Consider the following 21,627-nt stretch of genomic DNA (forward strand, 5'->3'; position numbering starts at 1 on the left):
TTCCTCTTCTCTAGGTCTAGTCTTCTGGGTGAGCTAGGGCATAAATTATCTCACGATCTGTCCATCCAAATACTTCGATTTTTGGTCCACAACTGCGCTGGTGAGTCCTCAAGAATCCCACCAAATTTCATGAGATTCTGACGGTGGGGTCTTGAGATATCGCAAGCCCTAGCGCGAAGACCAATTCTTGCCCTTGGTTTCTCTTAGGCTAGAAACCTCTCTAGGATCCTTTTCCCCTCCCTAATTAGGTCAAGCATATCATTGGTTGCTAAATCCTATCCCCTTGACTGAACCTCGGGTCCACTTGGTCCCGTGTGGTCCCATGTACTATCAAGGTTAATTCTTCAAAGATCACATGGAACCCAAGTTTCCATAAGAATTTTAGGGCTTAGGGATCTCCTTCATAAGACACATACTCAAAACCTAACCCTAGAATCCTTCCCCAAGCCCTTCCTAGAGAGCCTCCCATCTTGTCTTCCAAGACAAGCAGGCCACATATTTGAGCCTCTCTTGTGAATAGGCTTCCAGGATCACACCTCGCCCTATCATTGGTCCATCCATTTCGTGATCCTTATCATAATGTGTCTCCTCCCATTGGTAAAAGTCTGTAACGAGTAGGGAGCCTTCGCCGAGGTGATAGTGGGCTATTGCTCCATTGTTGCCCTTAGCCTAGTAGTAACCCTTCAAGGATCCCCTCTTAGGACCCTTGCTAGTTTGAGTGGTACAATGCCTATTATGAAAATAAGGGGGATGAGGGGTTTGAGAACCAATAGTTGTTGTGGAGAGTGATTAAGGAGCAATGGAACAATACCCTCCATCGCCCCATTCATGTTGTAGGGATCTACCTCAACCTCACATTTTCATACTCCTGTGATTTCAAATTTGATGTCAAGGTGATGGATGGTTTCCTCACTTGTGTTGAGAGGATGGTGCCATTTGAGAAAGAACATGAAGGTATTTCTAAATAAATGGAGATATATGTGATGGGAGGTGGCACATTTGGTTTAGCATGGCTATTAAGGATAGGAAGACCAAAATGCTAAGTAAGCTTTAGTTTGTTTCAAATTTCATAATTCATAGTCTCTTCATAATTTGCTTCATGTTTAAAATTTCAATGTTTTTTCTTATGTTTCTCTTATTTCTTTTAACTTGTAGATGCTTGGTGGACAAGTTATGGTGGCAGAGTACCCCATCTCCAAAAGCTTGCCATTCGAGTGCTCAACCATGTTGAATTTTATAGCTATGGTTAGTCTTCATAATTTATATTTTAGCCCTTGAAATGTATAATGAAAATATAAGACATGTTCTTCATGTCATCTTTATTGATTAGCCCTTGAAATAATTAATATAAGACATGTTCTTCATGTCCGTATCAAAAAGAGAAAATTTTGAATTTTTAGCTCCAAACTTGTCATGTCGACCCTCCAAGTCATGTCGGCTCCAATGAAGAGACACCCATTCGAATAGGCATAACACTATGTAAAGAGCATCCAACCTCCTCCACAAGGCACCATTCGACCTCACACACAAGAAGATATATTCTGGGCATCCAAGTGAAGAAGAAGGATGAAGAAGGACAAGACGGATGAATTCATCTCTAGCATATTTCTCTCTCTCTCTCTCTCCTTCTCATGCGTGATTTACTGGGCATATTCTAGGTAGTAGGGCCGAATTTTTGGGCAGTACAGCTGAGTTTCTAGGCATATTTTGGGAGGCTGAATTTCAGTCTAGGAAGATTAGAGAGGGCCAAAGTTGTTGGGAAGAACATTGACTTGACAAGAGGACTAGTTGACCAGGTTTGACCATAAGCATTGTAGATTAGGTTGACCAACATATTGACTAGCAAAATTAGGTGTATCTCTTGTTGAACTGAAGAATCTCTCTAAGAAAAAGGTTGTTTGGGTTTTCCCAAGGTAAATCTTGTGTTCTCTTTGTGCATTGTGATCTCTACTATCCTTATGCATTTATGGTTGAATTTCTGAAGTGTAATTGCTTAATGATAAATTGGAAGTGCTAAAAGAATATCTACATCATTAGAAGTAATTGTTAGTATTTCAGAAATTTGTGCTTGTATCTATTGCAATGTTGCACGAAGCCCCCCCCCGGTTCCAAGCCCGGAAGCACGTCCCATGCGGAAGCATCTAGGAAGCTTCGGCGGAAGCGCGCTTCTGAATTTTTTTGCCGCTTCCTGGAATTTTCTGAAGCATGGCTCAGAAGTGCGCTTCATACGACGCTTCAGGCGTACGAAGCGTGGCGCTTCGGAGGGAGAAGCGCACGCTTCCGGAAAAGGCCGCACGCATGGTGAAATTCAGTTTTTATTTTTATTTTTATTTTTATTTTTTTAAATTTTTGTTGACTTGGCATAAAGGGGGTGGGTTAGGGTGAGGTTAAGGTGAGGAATGAAGGGAATAAAGCCCCCATTCATTCCTCATTTGCTCACTTTGAGTTTATGAGAGTTGGAGAAGAGAAGAGAGGAGAGGAGAAGAGAAGAGAGGAAAGGAGAGGAGAAGAGAGGAGAGCTTGGAGGAGTGAAGGAGGAGGAGCTTGGAGGACTTCATCTACAAGAGCTAAAGAGGTAAGTTCAAACCCCAAACTCCCTTATTTTTTTGACATTTTTTTTGTATTTTTCTCCTCCCTCTCCTACTCTTTCCCATTGTTTCTACTTGCTCCTTTACTTGCAGGTTGTCCACCACCTATATCCATATTCCAAGATGGTGTTCTTTTGGCTTCTATGTATCATTCCACTCTTGGTTTTAATGATGGCAAGGGGGAATAGGAATAGAAGGGAAGAAACACAAGAGGACAGTGGTCCCAATATGAGTGACCCAAATCCAATGTATGATGAGGAGGAAGGGTTTGAAGAGGAAGGGGATGAACCTGAAGGGGAAACTGAAACACTAGATGGGAAAGCTGCATTAACACCCTTGTGGAACTATGTGACCAAACTTGATGGGGGAAAGGGTGGTGGAACTTACAAATTTGTGTGCCCTCATGGTTGTCATGGAGGAAAACCATATTGTGGTTCATATACCCGTGTGAGGAGGCATCTTTGTGGGGTGTTGGACAGTGATGGAAAAAAGGGTCTTGTGGGGGTACAAATTTGCCCAAACATTTCAACTGAAGAAAGAAGAAAATACATCCAAATAGAGGAGGCTGCACAACAAAAAAACAAGAAACAAAAAACTCATTCTGAATCAAGTGCAACCTCTAAATTTGGTAGCTGCTCATCTCCTCATGGTACTTCTGCAAGCTCTGGAGGTAGAAGAACAATAGGGGATTTCCTTAATGTTGCTGGGAGGGATGATGTGGATGGAAAGATAGTCTATTTTCTTTGTGCTTGTGGTGTACCATTAAATGTACTTCGCTCTCCCTATTGGCATGAAATGGTAAAGGCCATTAATGAAGCCCGAAAAGGATACAAGGCCCCCAACTATGAGAAAGCTAGAATAGTGTTATTAGAAAGAGAAAAAGCTAAGGTTCAAAGAGCTTTGACACGTTTTACAAATGAGTGGGTAGATTTTGGGGTATCCATTGTATCAGATGGGTGGACAAATATTAGAAACCAACATTTGATAAATGTTCTTGGTGTTTCTTCTAGTGGTGCAGTATTTATTACATGTCATGACTCCTCCTCCATCAGTGCATCTGCACAAAACATTGCAGATCTCCTATTGAAATCAATCAAAGATGTTGGTCTGAATAATGTGGTTCAAGTGATCACAGATAATGCAGCAAATTGTAAGGCAGCAGGAAAAATTATTGAGCGTACTTATCCACACATCTTTTGGTCTGGGTGCCTAGTTCACACATTGAACCTTTTGATGCATGATATTGTGAAGCACAAAGAATGTGGGTGGATTACTGAGCTTTACAGGAGAGGGAAGCAACTCATTAAATTCATCACAGGGCATACAAGGGTAAACTACTTCTATGGCACTTACTCCAAGTTGCAGTTGCTTAAACTTGCAAAGACAAGATTTGCTAGTTATTACCTCACCTTTAGGCGGCTAGTGAAGGTGAGACAAGCTTTAACTAATCTAGTGTGTGCTGAATCATGGGATGAAATTAACACTGACATAGATGGTGCTAATGCAGTCAAGGACACTGTTCTTGACAGTTACTTTTGGGCACAGGTTAAATATGTTTTGCAATTCACCAAACCAATTTATTACATGATCAAGTTTGCAGATTCAGATTGACCAGTAATTGGGGAGGTGTATGAGCAAATGGATAGCATGTTGGGGCAGATTAAAGACATTGTTGAGCCTAGAGATACCACCTTGTACAATTATATTCGTGCAGAGGTGGAAAACCGATGGGAAATGCTAAATGTTCCATTGCATGCATTAGCATATGTTTTGACACCTAAATACTATAATCCATCATGGCTTTCAACACCAGCACTTGGGGGGGGAAGTAGGAGAAAACCACACCAAGATAAAGAGGTTCACAGAAAATATATGGCTGCATTGAGTAAATTAATCCCTGATGAGGAGGAGGCTGCATTGGTACGGAGACAGGTGAGCAACTATACGCTTAACATTGGTCCATTTGGGAGCATGCATGCAATTAAAGATTGAGAGACTTTTTCTTCTCTTGAGTGGTGGAACATGCATGGAGGGGGTACTCCACTTCTACAAACTTTGGCATTGCGGGTGCTATCACAGGTGGTAAACACTTCTTCTGCAGAGAGGTGTTGGAGCTCTTATTCTTTCATCCACAGTGTTAAAAGGAATAGGTTGAGTTTAGATCGGGCAGAGAGCCTGGTTTATGTTCATTACAACTTGCGATTGTTGTCCCATTACTGTGAAGATGCAAAGTCTAATAAAGACCTGTTGATTTGGGACAAGAATCCAGAGGAGCCCAATTTGGAGGATGGAGTGTTGCGATTAGAGCAATTAGAGGATGCTCTTATCCAGGTATGTCCATTGTGGTATGAATTTTCCAATTTTTCCTTATAAAGCATTTCTCTAATTCATGTTTTTAATTTTTTTGTTAACTAGTGTTTTTTTTTGCATGAATTTTTTGAGCAATTCCAGGATGATGATGATCGTGTTGATATGCCACCCCCACCCCCATCTAGTCCCTTGGTTCCTAGGTTCCATGGTTCAACACCAACAGTAGGGGGTTCTTCTTCATCAGTTTCAGTGCCACTGCCACAACTTCCACAGGCACCATCTTCTTCATTGCCACCACGTGGAGGCCCGCCGCCACGTTCTCTTCGTGGTGGAAGGAGGAGAGATTAGTAGATATATTCACAATCTACTACTTTTGTCATAGATTACTCATTAGACTTGTAGGCTTGTGAATTTGAATTTTGAACCTTTTTTGTCTTGGCGGTGACCAAGTGACATATTTTGTAAACATTATTATTTGAATTTTGGACATGACAAATGTTGACAGTTGCTCACTTGCTAGATAAATCATAATATGCTCTATGTTTTATGTTTTATAATATGCTTAAATGTTTTATGTTTTATAATATGCTTAAATGTTTTATGTTTTATAATATGCTTAAAAATTTGATGTATGTTTGTAATAGCTAGAATATAGATGGTTGTTGTACATACTAGTAACTACAATGGAATCATGGATGCCATATCTATCTTGATTTATGCAAAAATATGCATGTTTTCATGTCTTCTACAATTAATTTGGTATTTGGGATGTTTGTTTTGAGTATAAATGCAAATATATATATATATATATATATATATATAGCAGACGCTTCCGCGGACGCTTCGCTTCCTAGATTTTTGGAAAATGATGCTTCCGCGTCCCCACTTCCAAAAAACGTCCCCGCTTCGTGCAACATTGATCTATTGCACTTGAATAATCAACAGGCCAAACATGTGGTTCCTCCGAAAGCGAGTGTTCTAATGTGTATTTGACAAAAAACACACCAAAAAGCACAACAGGTAAACAAATTTTGAATTGAATTTTTGAATTCATTATAAATTATAATTTATTAGTTTTAATGTTTAAATTTTATAAACACTAATTGACAATTTGTGACCTAATAAAAGTTGGAGTTCTAGTGCCTCAATGACATGGTCTACATCTACTTCAATCTCTGATTATGGGTAAGGCAACTTCAGAAAACCCCTGTCGTAGAAGCCATCTCATTGGACCATATTGACACCATTGTTGCATGGAGGGATGAGATTGAGAGGCCTATCATGGACTCAATCCCTGATTGGTTAGAGGTGGATCCAGAGGCACTAGAGGAGGTAGCTGGTGTAGGGGAGAGAGAGGTAGATGATGAGGAGGAAGAGGACGAGCAAGAACAAGAGGCAGAGTAGGAGCAGGAGGGGGTGACACCATTATGCATGGGCAATAACAGAGGATAGAGGCGACCTCCTATTTTTGCTTTTAGAGGATAGTAGAGTCCATTTCTAGCCCTAGGGGCAGGGCCTTCTTCCTCTAGAGGAAAATCCATTTCCTAGTCCCGTAAAAGGGGCAAAGGAACTCAATGATTGATTAGCTTATGACATGTAGATGACTCATGATGATGATCTACATTTATTATAGTTTTTATTGATATTTTGACTCTTGAGACTGAGCCAAGGCTCAAAATTTAGGACTTGATTCACTATTGATATGTGATGTAGCACTAGACTTCTTAAGTTCCTATACAGCTTATATATTAACTCTATTTTCATATTTATGAGGCAATGCATTTATCTAATGATGTGAATACTTTAGATGCTAAAAAAGTAAAAAAAAAAATGTGTACTTTTTAAATTTTGCCAAGTTTTAGTTGATTTTTTCAATTTTCTCCTGACTTTTACGACTTTTCCAATTTTCGGACCCTTGTTGATTCATTTCCAATTTCGACTTTTTCCACATTGGGAGAAATTAACTTTTCAAAAAGGTTTACAAACCATAAATTTTGTCTAGAAACCTTTCCCAAATATCCAAGTAAAAATACCAGGGAATGTTGGTCAACTTGGCCCGGTCAAATTGCCCTGTGATCAAATTCGGTTCTACAATAAACTCTCGGCACTATGGTCAAACCTATGTTTTGCGGTCAATAGTCTTATGGTTAAATCCGCACGTGTGGCCTGCGGTCAACTCATACGTGTAGTCAAACAACTCAGACAAAGTTTGGTCAAATAACTCGGTCAACCCTTAGTCAAACTCGGTCAATCCTCCACTCGTGCAACTGTCCAAGGCTGGTCAAACTTGGTTTGCTTTCACACATTCGGTTAGAACAAGAGAGAAATGACAAAGATGATCTCCAACCACAGATTTCTCCTTGGACGAATTTCTCCCCCACTAGAAAAGAATCAACAAGCCTTCTATTATAATAATTTTCCTCTAACATGTCGTCTACTTATAGAGAGCTCTAATGTTGAGTGGAGACCCATCAAGGTGGTTTCTCATCACAAGAAACCCCTTCACTATTGGAGCCTACATCACAACCCAACATGAGAATAGAATTGTTTACCTCACTGTTGGGTAAAAATCCCAATTAATAAACAATGCAAATGTGCTCTATAAAAAGTACATCACTCCATCACAAAGCACAATGTGAGCATCGTCGGCCATTCACCCCTATCCAAATCAACATGGCCCCATGGGAGATGTCTGCCCTTGGGCCATTTACCCCTAGCTAAATCAGGATGGCGCAATGGGTAAATGTATCATTCCCCACTAGTCAAATCAACATGAACCAGTGGGAGAACGTCTGCTTGATGCTGCAAAAACATCAACAGGGCCAACTTGTCCACTGGTTGCGCTGACTAGCAAAATGTATAATTGATATTCAAAAAATTATTTATCCTCAATTGTGAGGACTTAGAAGGCATGCCATATATCATTGGAAAGGTCTCGGAATAAGCTTTCCAACCATATATCCTATGCTCCCACTTGAGCTAGGAAATTGGAGTAAAAATGCCTTCAAAGATAAGGTATCCAAATGGGGCATGCTCGAAAGCCTTTGACATCAATAACAACCCTTTTCAACACATCTATCTATCTTTCTACATCTTAGATACTTATATAAGAATTATTTATTACATTTTATATCTTTTTTTTATTAATATTGTCGTAAATGCGAGGGATGCTTCCACATATTTTACCTAGGGAGATTCAAATCAGACATATGGTGGCATCAAATTAGCCAAATGCCCAAGAACATTGCTGACAATCAGTTGAGCTAATCCTTGGGTTCGAAATTTTTGAGAATAGAGTATTATATTAATGGTGAGAAGCTCAAGTTTAGCATGACATTGAGTTGAGGCATGAAATAAAGGCAGCCAACCCAAAGGCAGCCTCGAGATCTCTTGGATGAAGCTCAAATCAGTTGACCACTTGAGCTCGGCCATTGAGTTTATATTATAATTTATAGCTTATATATTAAGGTATAATTAACACCTAATTTTTTTTTATATATTCATAAAATCTAGTAGTTGAAATTTAATTTACTGATATATATATATATATATATATATATATCTATATATATATATATATATTTTACAAATTATAATAAGTATCTTCCATATCCGTAACTTGGCTTTTCAAAAATCTTGCATATCCATCCAAATGTTGGTAACTTGGATGAAGAGTAAAAATCTGGAACAGTCATATGATATAAAACTAAACAGATTACAAGTTCTCACGAGTTATGGGTGTTCAAGGATGGATTTCTGAATTTGAACACTTGTTTCTTTGTTCTTGTCTAAAAGCTTTCAATGCACATTATAGTAATTATGCCAATTAATGCTCAATTATTGAAATTTTAATCTTGCCGGAATGTATTCTTTTATATCTTATGCTATCTTCCTTGGTCACCTAAAGTTTAGAACTGAGAAATTATATTCTGTATACAAGGTGCCAACAATATGATTCCCATGGAACTTGCTCTCAAGATAGCGAAAAAGATCAAAGCACATGAGAGATTTGCAGTCTATGTTTTGATCCCAATGTATCCAGAAGGGGTTCCAACAAGTATTCCGATGCAGCGGATTCTTTACTGGCAGGTAATTTTAAGGAAGCTAACTTAATTAACTCTGATGTCATAACTTTGTGCCAAGTCATCCAAGAAAAATCTTAGAAGTTGAGATGTATGATATATAGTTGGGTATTGATGGGTTGCAATAATAAATTTATTAATGCTGGAATGTTTTGTTAAGAGGTTGATCTTATAAATCAAACATAACAGTTTCTTTATTTTTCTCTGCCATTTGTTTCTCTGCTTTTTTGTTAGTTTAGAGCTAAAGAAAGTCTTGGTTTCTTATTCCCTTAGACACCTTTTGTTTCAAAGGTATGACCCATGGAGGAACTGTTAGCTCTTGAAATCAAACTTGTGATCTCTCATAAGATCAGAGAGGAAAATTCTGATGGGATAAGCAGAAATCTAACCCTTTGTCAGCACGGCTAAGCTTCTTTCTCTTTAACCTAGTTCTTGCTAGCTCCAGGGGGGTATCTCTAAGGAACTAAAGATTTAACTTCAAATAAAAGTGACCAGTGCCTAACTCTGTTGGGTAAATAGAATCAGAAAAAGAAGATAAAATTTGCAAGACAGATAGGTTAATCCCATCCTACAGATAAAGAGTGTCACATTGAAACTTTAACAAGCGAGAGTGTCATGTGGTTGATTGAATATTCCACATAAAAGAATAACTCCAACAGTAAAAAAGAGATATTATTACCAACCTTAACAGTGCGATTGACGAGTTGACAAGTTCCTTCAAGCATGCTGGAATAACCTCATATGCTGCTGCAATACTTCAAAAGTGACAAGAAAAGAGATAGAATGGAAAAGGAAAGTAGGCTGATGAACTGATAACAAAAATTTCCACTCACCTCTCATGCTCTTATGGAATGAGTGAGGGAGAATTGCAATAGAAAATAGTAATTATGGTGCATCCTACCAGCTGTCAAAATTCTGTCAGAAATCCTTGAAATCAGCTGTTAAATGTCTGTCAAGTCGGTTGTCAAATCTCCTGGAAATCAACTGTCAAATTACTATCATTATCCATTGAAATCTGCACCCTGATTGCTGGCAGAACTTTGATATGTTGCACCGTATTTATTGACCCGATACATTTTTACACAGGCCTAAAAATCAGTGAAGCACGACCCGCATAAGACCCGTGGGTCTGCACGGGTCTGTTGAAATTTCTAAGTCTATCTGTTAGAAGTTTAATTTGTATTCTTCTGGTTTATTTCTTCTACTTGTTAAATTCGAACACGTTATTTAAAACATATAAATAACGAAATAAACACAATATAGTGTCAACATCTACAGATCATCAGTTGAAAATTGAAATAAAACAAACACACAAGTGACACTGTTATTTTTGGATAAATGTCCCAGAAAACCCTAATGCAGGAAAACCGGTGCAGCTATTCTGAGGGTTTATTATTATGCAGTATTTCCTTGAGTACAACTGGATGCCAAACTGGCTCACCCGACAGAGATAAACAACCGACAATAATACCTCTCTAGTCGGAAACAGGGATTCAGAAACTTGTCCCACGAAACCCTCTCCAGCAACTCTAAAGCATTGTGTCAGCCTCCTGCTACTCTATGTCAGCCTCCTGCTCCTCTGTGTCAGCCCCAGGGCCCTCTGAGGCACTACGCAGCCTCTAGGACCCTTTGCGTCAATCCTTCTTCCCTCTGCGTGGATAACGCAGGTCCTTTGGCCTCTGCGCTGTCTCTGCTTGGCTTTGCGTGACCTGCTCTGGCTGCTACTTCTCACTCTTTGCCTCTGTGCTAGTCTCTCAGCACTATCTTTGCCTCTCTGTCTAGTACTCACTGCCCCTCGTTGCTGATCACTGATTCGACTTTGCTTAGCAACCCCGCTCTAGCAAATCGAATGACTGATCACTCCGGTGTGTTCTCTAACTGACCCTCAAGCCTGTTCTTATACTTTTCTCGTTGACCCTTCAACGGCCGAAATTAAATCTCTAATCAACGGGTAAGATTAGATTTGGCTTTATCCATGATGTTTGGAACCTTCTAACCCAATTTTATATTAATACCCATTAATATTTTATTTTTCCTAAGTTTAGACTTAGGCACTCCATTAAAAATATTAATTATTTTAATATCTCCCAAATCGGGTACAATCTGTCCAAACCATTTCTAGGTCTTGGAGATCTCATGTGCTTTAGCCTCTCCACCAATTTTCATGGCTAGAGCACATCTGATGCTACCCCAGATCAACACTCCCTCGTAGCGAGGATTGTGCTCTAGTAATACTCCTTACTGAGTATTACTTTGAGTATCTGGCACCGGTACCTGTGCTGATGCTAGGCCTCCCCTCCCAACATCCTCTGCACTGCTGCAACCTGTACTGTTGCCCATGGCTCTGCCACTGCCACTGTTGCATCGTACAACAACTCCCTCTGCATCCATGCTACTGTTGGTCCATCCTCCCAACACTGCAATCCCCTCTCATCATGCTGCATCATGCTACTGCATTGCAACTCAGTTACTGAGAAGTAATTAATTGATCCACCCAACTTCTGACATCCCTGTCAGGCTAGAAACACTTCTGATGCTGAAGCTCCCTCTGCCACTAACAAGTGCTCCATCCACTGAGCTTTGCGCTGCTGCAACAACTCCCTGCATCTCGCGTTGTTGCACACCTCTTTGTTCCATCCTGCACAGGTGCAACACTCTCGTGCCTCTCGCACTGTTGCAGCCTGCTAGCCTTGTGTTGCCCAGGGACTCCTGCACTGTAGCACTCTTTATCGCTTCATCTGCATCCGTCTCTACCGACATCTGCCAGTCTTGTTACTCTCTCTTCGGGGCTCCCATAGCAAGGTATAATCCAAGAGGTTGGGTACCTCAAGAATCTTGCCTTTCATCACCTTTAGTCTTCCTGACTACAGCTCGATGTCTCCCCACCTCTTTTCTAGAGGTACATGAGCACTCATGGCACAATCGTCATCCTCCTCGACCTCCTTCTCCGCCTTTGTTGGCGCTGCCTTAGAGTCAGATGCCTCTCCCTTACTCTTCTTCCTCAGACACTGGTTCGCATAATGACCCAGTTCCCCATAGTGGAAGCACTTGACCTTGGAGAGGTCCTTCTTCTTCCTCTTCTCCTGCTTTCCCGTAGATGCAAGAGTTGCATCCTCTTCCTCTTCCTTTTTGATCCGAACTCCTTTGTTGCTACTTCCCGTCTTGCTCAGCCTTTTGATATCCTCTTGGCGAAGAGCCGCCCACAATTCTTCCCAATTTGGAAGATCCGCCCTGCCCAGTATGCTCTGGACAAATGTCTCCCACTCCTTAGAGACTGCATTAAGTGTGGTCCTCACCAACATCTCTTCATACGGCATGGCCCCTATGGAAGTCGGTCTCGGATCTCCTTCAACCGATTGAGAAAGTGATCTATCTGCTCCCTCTTTCGCATCTGGTATGACGCAGTTGATTCTCAAGTAACATCTTCCTCTGCACGGAAGTATGCTAGTACAATTTCTTCAGGGCGTCCCACATTTCCTTTGCCGTCTCCTTCTCGGCAATATGTTGGACCACATGATCCTTGACCCCATCAAGGATGATGCACCTCGCCTTGGCCATTGCCTACTCGAATTTTTCGTTTTCAGTTGGGTCAACTGGGATCGCCATTGTTCTCAAGGCGAAGGCCGTGATGCGATGTCTATCTAAAATGGACAGGATCCTGACCTTCTAGACCACAAAGTTGGACGCCCCGTCCAGTTTGTCCTGATCCCTCAGCCCATTCATGGCCATCTCTTGCTCTTTTGTCGACTCCTCCGAGTCTCTCTACTTCCCTATGGAAGTTTTCCTTTCGACTCCTGCTGAGTCTCTCTACTTCCCGCCTGGAAGTTCTTTGCTAGACTCCCTCTGAGTCTTGATTTCCCTTCTGGAAATCCTCCTGCCAATCGTCAAGTTGCACCTCTCCGATCTTTTGTGCACCTGCAACACTGATCCAGATTCCTTGGCTAGAAATCCACCTCGGTAGCAACTCCCTCTACCTTGGTTTTGCCTTGTTAGGTACTGTTCTGCCCACAGTACCCCACCAACTTCGCTCCCGCAAACTGCCCACAGCTTCCTATGCCCCAGCAACTGAAGGACTGAGCCTCTAGGCTCTGCGCAATCCCGACACTAGCAAAACAACTCCCTCATCCAACTGCGTCAACCCTCCTGGTCTTTGTGTGAGCCTCTTTCTGCTCTCCTCAGCCTCTGCGCTGGACTCTCTGTGGCCTAGATTGAAGAGGTAGTCCCTCTGCGTCAACCCTTCTTGTGTCGCTTCTGCAAGGATTAGCTTCTGTCACTCGGGACAGCTAATTCTGCTGCAAATGCTCTTCTTAGTTGATGCCTTCAACTTTTCTGTGATCTGCAACCATGCTCTGATACCATGTTGAAATTTCTAAGTCTATCCGTTAGAAATTTAATCTGTATTCTTCTGGTTTATTTCTTCTACTTGTTAAAATTCGAACAAGTTATTTAAAACATATAAATAACGAAATAAACACAATACAGTCTCAACATCTACAGATCATTCGCTGAAAGAAAACAAACACACAAGTGACACCGTTATTTTTGGACAAATAGCCCCGGAAAAACCTAGTGCAGGAAAATCGGTGTAGCTATTATGAGGGTTTATTATTATGCAATATTTCCTTGAGTACAACTGGGTGCCAAACTGGCTCACCTGACAGAGAAAAACAACCGGCAGTAATACCTCTCTATTCGGAAACAGGTATTCAGAAAACCTGTCCCACGAAACCCTCTCCAGCAACTCTGAAGCACTACGTCAGCCTCCTGCTACTCTGCGTCAGCCCTCTGAGGCACTGTGCAGCCTCTGGGACCCTCTGCGTCACTCCTGCTGCCCTCTGCGTGGATGACGCAGGCCCTCTGGCCTCTGCTCTGTCTCTACTGGGCTCTGTGTGGCCTGCTCTCGCTGTTGCTTCTCGCTGTTTCCCTATACTCTAGTTTCTCGGCACTATCTCTACCTCTCTGTCCTGTACTCACTGCCCTTCGCTACTGATCATTGATTCGACTTTTCTTAGCAACCCCGCTCTAGCGAATCGAATGACTGATCACTCTGGTGTATCTTCCAACTAACCCTCAAGCCTCCTCTTATACTTTTCCTGTTGGTCCTTCAATGGCTGAGATTAAATCTCTTATCAATGGCTAAGATTATATTTGGCTTGATCCATGACTTTTGGAACCTTCTAACCCAGTTTTATATTAATACCCATTAATATTTTATTTTTCCTAAGTTTAGAATTAGGAACTCCATTAAAAATATTAATTATTTTAATATCTCCCAAGTCGGGTACAATCTGTCCAAACCATTTCTGGGTCTTGAAGATCTGATTTTCTTTAGCCTCTCCACCAATTTTCATGGCTAGAGCACATTTGATGCTACCCCAAATCAACAGGGTCTTATGCTGGGTCGGGTCACCCACATAGAACTTGCGAATAAGACCCAGACCGGGCGTGTTGAGCATGAAACTCGGATACCCATATACAACCCATCGGTAGCCTATTAGACCCTCATCAGACCGGTATAAGACACATCAAGCCTCAAAAGGCACAACTACTTTGGAATTTCGACCTTTTTTTTTTAACTTTTTTGGAAATGAGGTGGAGGGAAAGGGAAATTGGAGGGGAAAAATGCTTTATAAGCACCTTCTCCCTTCCATTTCTCATTCACTTGTCATTTGAGTGTTTGGCTAATTTTATGAGTGTTGAGCAGTGAAGTTAAAGGAGGCTGAAGGAGCTCTTGGAGGAGGCTAAAGGAGGCTTCATCGGATCAGGCTCAGCTTTAGGTAGTGTTGTCGCACGGATTGTCACGACAATGCTCAGACCCGGGGCTGTCACCCTGATCCCCGATCTCTCCGTTTAAGCATGTCTCCCGCGGCTAAGGGGGGTAGACCCTATGAGAAAATGGATGACCAACTGTGAATCAGTGGGGTTGGGAGACACAAAGGGAAACCAGCACTAAATTGATTTTATTAATTTACAGACCAGTGCCTTATAAAATAAATGACTAAACGATTATTTATCAAATGCTGCAAAAACATGGACTTATCAACAATCGTTTATCATCAAAGCTTAACTTTTACCAGATACGAGATAATCAATAAAGGCTCAATGGCTTAATGATACTCCAGCAATTAAAATTTTGAAAGATAAAGTGCTTTAAACAATCACGTAAAATATTAACCAGAGATCACATTCATGTAGTTAATTATTCAGATGAACGTTAAAGCATGTTAAACATTCATTCCTACATCAAAATTTTAGCCTCAGCAGAAAAGATAAAACCTAAGATATTCCTGAGCCAAGACTGAAAAAAAAAAAAAAAAATTCCCAAAATATTTTTATATTTTTCAGATAAAACAAAATTTTGAAACTAAATGAAACTTTTAAATCAAAAAAAAAAATCTAAATGATATTAAATCTAAACTAAATTAAATCAAAATCGAAACTATAAGAAAACAATTTCTTTATGCATTTTTAAAGTTTTATGAATTTTTTATTGTTATATTTTTTAAAACAAAACTTAAAATTAAAATCTAAACTAAAACTAAAGTAAACAAAACTTGAAATTATTAAAATCTAATCTAAATCTAAAACTAAAGCTTTAAATCTAAAAATTAAACAAAATATAAAACTAAAACTCTAACTGAAGTCTAAAAAGGGACTTTTTATTTTATTTTATTTTTATTTTTATTTTTATTTTTTTTTAAATCAAAAAAATCCAAACAACTAACTAAATCTAAAATCCAAACTCTAAACTAAAAAAAGGAAACTGTTTATGTCTTTTTATATTTTATATTTTTTATGATTTTAAAATTTTAAATTTAAAATGAAACAAAACTTTAAAAAAAGAGTGAAATCTAATCTAAAACTAACCTAATCTATAGAAACTAAAGGAACCAACCTTTTTTATGCCTTTTTTGAATTTTATGATTTTTATGCTTTTTTGATTTATAAATAAAACAAAACCTGTAACGACCCATCTAAATTGATCCCTTATATAAAGTTTTAAACTTTATAATAAAACAAATGTGATGAAATTTAAACAAAAAATGTGTTAAGTTTTATAAATATAATTAAACTTTATAAACATATATAAGTTAAATTTTATAAAATATATAATTAAACTTTATAATATATATATATTAAATTTTATAAAATATATAATTGAACTTTATAATATAAATTTTATAAAATATATAATGGAACTTTATAATATATATAAATTTAAATGTTATAAAATATATAAATTGAACGATATAAACATACATAATCTAAAAGCGTAAACAAAACTATATGCTAAAGCATACCTAAAATCATTACAGGACCCTTTAAAAGGGGGCGCGTCCAACCAACTCAAAATTGATAACAGAGCGTACTTGCCAGAAAATATCTGAGGGCTTAAATTGCATGGAAGGCGTGTCGAGTCAAGGGAAGGCGGTGGCTGCAGGTAGGAGGGCGGCCACCGCCAGGCCCGTAGATAAAACCGGCAGCCTGGATCGAGAATGGGGGGGGAAAACCAGAGAGGAGCAGAAGAGAACCAGAAACAGAATTTCACCAGGAGAAAACCAGGAGAAGATAATTATCCATTGGAAGAGCTTTAAGCCGTCTGAGGTTCTGGGCACGGAGGGACAGAGAGCTTCTGTTGAGAAGCTTTCTGGATTGAGCAGCTAGGTTTGCTCAGTCTGGTTGTGTGGTATTGGTCTCCCGGAGATTGGATCGAAATAGCCACGACATCACCAGCAGAATCACCAGTTCAGTAGCAGAATCAGCAACAGTTAAGGTAAGTACAAATTTAATTCTTCAGGTTTTCTTATAAAAGACAGGTGGTATTTAAAGGTGAGAGCAAGTCTTGAGGGAATTAAGGTAAAAGAATCTAAATTTGAGGGTTATGAATTAGAAAACGATGGGATCCTACGATTCCATGGAAGGATGTACATTCCTGATGATAAAGATCTTCGAGATATCATCTTTGGGGAAGCCCACAAAGCAGTATATTGTGCTCATCCTGGAGTAGGGAAAATGTATGCGGATACCAAGAAACTCTTCTTTTGGGCAGGCATGAAGCGTGATATCACTCAATTTGTTGCAAAATGTTTGGAATGTCAGCAAGTAAAGGCAGATCGTTGTCACCCAGCGGGCCTCTTACAACCCCACGACATTCCTATGTCTAAATGGGAGACCATTTCTATGGATTTTATCACTGGACTACCTCTTACTTCTCAAAGACACAATGCCATTCTGGTAGTGGTGGATAAATTAACAAAAAGCGCCCATTTCATCCCGGTAAGAGATACTTATGATGTTGCTGACATAGCTTGAGTATTCATAAATGAAATTATTAGATTTCATGGAGTACCTAAGAAGATTATATCCGATAGAGATTCGCGATTCACTTCCAGATTCTGGACTTGCATGCAGACAGCGTTAGGTACTCAGCTAAATTTAAGCACTGCTTACCATCCTGAGACTGATGGGCAAACTGAAAGAGTAAATCAAGTACTTGAAGACATGTTGCGAATGTATGTAATGGATCAACAATCACACTGGGAAAAGTATTTACCCTTAGTCGAATTCGCATACAACAACAGTTACCACAGTTCGATTGGGATGCCTCCATTTGAAGCTTTATATGGCAGACCTTGCAGAACACCGTTAAGTTGGGACAGGTTAGAAGATCGAGTGATAATAGGACCAGAATTAATCCATGAAATGGAAGCGCAGGTCAGACAGATTAGACAACGATTAAAGGAAGCCCAGGATAGACAAAAGAGTTATGCTGATGCTCACCGAACTGATAGGAAGTATGAAGTAGGGGATCAGGTCTTCGTCCGCATCAAACCAAATAAAAGTACTATTCGATTCGGAAAAGGGACAAAGTTGTCACCCCGATTTATAGGACCGTTTAAAGTCGTGGAAAGAGTTGGACCTGTTGCTTATCGTCTTGCCCTGCCACCTCACCTGCATAGAATTCATAATGTATTTCATGTTTCTGTATTAAGACATTATATAGCTGATCTATCTCATAACATCCAGTGGAAAGAATTGCAGGTATCGGACGAGGGAGTCATAACGGTCGAACCATTACGTATACTGGAACGTAGAGTTCGACAGCTGAGGAACCGTCTGGTGGACCAAGTTAAGGTCCAATGGGACAAGTATAGTCCTGGATCAGCAACTTGGGAGAATACAGAGGACATATGTCAGAGATACCCTAATTTATGTCCATTTTGAAGAACTTTACACTATGTTTAGTATATATTTACTTCACTACAATCGGAGACTCAGAAACATTTTGAATGATTATGGATAAACATGAAACTTTATGGCATAATATATGTTTAAATTCTTGCTGGTACATGGATACCAAAACAATATATGTGGTTCATTTTACTAAGTTATAATTGTTAAAGTAAAGACATTTATTTATTTTTTTGTCAAATATGATCAATGAGATAGAAATCAGGAAGTGAATACATTCTAGGTGAACGTCAAAAGACATGCATGGAATATGGCAAAATATGTTATGCTGTAGTGTCATATGTGAATAATACATGAGTTATTTTGAATATGCTGATGCACATTTTACAAATGCATGGGTAAGTGTATGATTGCAGGTAAATGATCCAATTTCCGAGATGACCACGTGATGACAGAACCTCAGTACAATTAAAGCTCAAAGTGATTCTATGATAGGGTAGTAGCCCTAATTTTACTGGGAGGGGTGGAGGTGTTACCCACCGTTTATCCTCCGAACCCTGGAGTCATGGGAGGACTGTGCGAGTCACGCTCCCCTAGACGTGTGATGATGACTGCCGGATGCCTACTGGGAATCAGGTCGGTATAGCCGACGCTGTCACCTTAGTGTTTATGAATGGTTAGGTCAGTAAAATTGACGCCATGGCATACTTCAGTAGAGGACGGATAGGATGGGAGCAGAAGAGATTAGGGAGGATAGGATGATTTTGAATAGCTTGGGGACCTGGATAGAAAAAGGTCATGTCCATTAAAACCTTGAACCTAAAACTCTAAACTTCGAGACGAAGTTTTCAGAAGGGGGGGTGTATGTAACGACCCATCTAAATTGATCCCTTATATAAAGTTTTAAACTTTATAATAAAACAAATGTGATGAAATTTAAACAAAAAATGTGTTAAGTTTTATAAATATAATTAAACTTTATAAACATATATAAGTTAAATTTTATAAAATATATAATTAAACTTTATAATATATATATATTAAATTTTATAAAATATATAACTGAACTTTATAATATAAATTTTATAAAATATATAATGGAACTTTATAATATATATAAATTTAAATGTTATAAAATATATAAACTGAACGATATAAACATACATAATCTAAAAGCGTAAACAAAACTATATGCTAAAGCATACCTAAAATCATTACAGGACCCTTTAAAAGGGGGCGCGTCCAACCAACTGAAAATTGATAACAGAGCGTACTTGCCAGAAAATATCTGATGGCTTAAATTGCATGGAAGGCGTGTTGAGTCAAGGGAAGGCGGTGGCTGCAGGTAGGAGGGCGGCCACCGCTAGGCCCGTAGATAAAACCGGCAGCCTGGATTGAGAGTGGGGGGAAAAAACCAGAGAGGAGCAGAAGAGAACCAGAAACAGAATTTCACCAGGAGAAAACCAGGAGAAGATAATTATCCATTGGAAGAGCTTTAAGCCGTCTGAGGTTCTGGGCACGGAGGGACAGAGAGCTTCTGTTGAGAAGCTTTCTGGATTGAGCAGCTAGGTTTGCTCAGTCTGGTTGGGTGGTATTGGTCTCCCGGAGATTGGATCGAAATAGCCACGACATCACCAGCAGAATCACCAGTTCATTAGCAGAATCAACGGCAGTTAAGGTAAGTACAAATTTAATTCTTCAGGTTTTCTGTATTTCAGATTACGGACACTACAAAACCAAACTAAAAATTTCTGATTATTAAAACTAAAGCCTAACTAAAAAAAACAAATGAATATATCTAATCAAACAAATATATATACAAACTTTTAATTTCTAAATCAAAAAAAATAAAATCGAAATGATTAATTTCAAAAATGAAACTTTAAACGATACTCTACCCTAACTCTGAAATGAGAAAACCTGTGCGTATTTTGTTTTTTGTTCGTAATGCATATGTGCAGGCACGCGGATAAGCAAGAAGGGTGACTAGGCAGCTCGCGTGGGAGAAGGATCCGTAGGTAGCTGAGGGAGATGCGGAGAGCCACAGCGGAGAGGGAATAGCGCTGCAAGGCAGTATGCAGGCTTGGACGAGAGGAAACTACGCGGGGAGGTTCCAAGACGGCAGGGATATGGACAACGTAGAGAGTGAGGCAATGCTGGCTCGAACGGGTTTAGAGCTAAAGGGAAAAAGCAATGGGAGGTTGCGGAAGGAGGGATAGCTGGCAGCAATGAGGAATAAGGATTTGAGGGACCATATATGAACAGAAAGAAGGCTGAGGCGGAAAATGGGAAGGAGGCTATGTAAACAAGAGAGTTGCGTGAAGAGTGAAGAGCTGCAAAGGAGAATGCAGCTAGGGTTGGGTTTTGGTAATGATACGTAGGTAGACAGCGGGTGAGCAGCGTGGATCTGCGTAGGAAATTTGCAGGAATGACAGGATAAGAGGGAGCCACAGAAAGAAACGATATATGGAATGAGGCGAGAGGAGAAAGGCAGGATTTGGAAAGAGAAGGACGCAGAGGAAGAAGAGGCTGCTAGTGGTGAAAAACCGCATGGAAGTAAGGCAGCAATCCCACAGCCTGCTTAGAAAAAAAAAAATTTAAGATTTTTTCTGCAAAATGAAACCCCAGGTAGCAGCAGACAGATGACAAAATTCTCTAGAAAAACTGAAAAAATTTCAGATCCTTTTGCTTCAGATTTGTCGAATGAAAACCCCACAAGAAATTATTTCTCAAAACCTGTACCTACAATCTGCAAAAGCAAAGAAAACCCAAAATAATATGTGCAAGAAACGAAATTGAAAACCTTAAAACCCAACTAAAAAATTTACAGTATTTACAGATTTTCGACTCTTTATTAGCCATATTTGTCAATAATCCACAGTAATATTTTCAGAATATAAGTTTAATGTGAGATACTTCAGAAAACCTTGCATGCATTCATAAAAAATTTCAGATGATAAGCCCGGAATTAAAACTAGCTGGGCTTTTTCAGGAAATGCAATCGGGAGTTGGTTGGTTCAGCCGAGAACTTCCCCTAACACCCAGTAAACTCAAAACTAAGATTTCCTGCACAACTTAGAATCAACCATTAACAAAGAGGGAAAAAACGATTGTGAAATCCAGATCAAATGGAGATACTTGCCATTATATTTCAGGATCTAAACTATCATTCAAACCCTAGAGATCAGACAAGATACCTGTGCCTGAATCAATCTTCATCAAGCTAAAATCAATAGCTGAAAATAAAATTATGCAGAATCATAAAACATCTTACAGCATTTCGAGAAGAGTAACACCAACAAGATTTCAACCCCAAAGTCTTTCTTTATTGCACAAAAAATGACTACAAGAGAGCTTTCTTTAACACCAGACTCTCAGATCTAATCTGATCTCAAATGACCCCTAGCACCCTATTTAAAGGAAAATTCCCAACGGCTAGTTCGAGTGATCCATGT

The 21,627-nt window shown here is 39.5% G+C and overlaps 1 protein-coding gene across 2 annotated transcripts in view; it reads left to right on the plus strand.

The window, feature by feature from the left end:
• The window catches only part of LOC149195524 (phospholipase D gamma 1-like), a 284,497-nt gene that overhangs the window by 195,078 nt on the left and 67,792 nt on the right, over positions 1-21,627 (plus strand). For both annotated transcript variants that reach the window (XM_089405350.1, XM_089405351.1), the window contains one exon: positions 8,839-8,987. In XM_089405350.1, the coding sequence (XP_089261476.1) occupies positions 8,839-8,987 (149 nt within the window). The remainder of the gene's footprint in view (positions 1-8,838; positions 8,988-21,627) is intronic.

The sequence above is a fragment of the Pinus tabuliformis genome, chromosome 2_2 (genome assembly GCF_031772625.1).
Source record: "Pinus tabuliformis cultivar Carrire ecotype Pingquan chromosome 2_2, CPIR1, whole genome shotgun sequence".
Taxonomy (NCBI): domain Eukaryota; kingdom Viridiplantae; phylum Streptophyta; class Pinopsida; order Pinales; family Pinaceae; genus Pinus; species Pinus tabuliformis.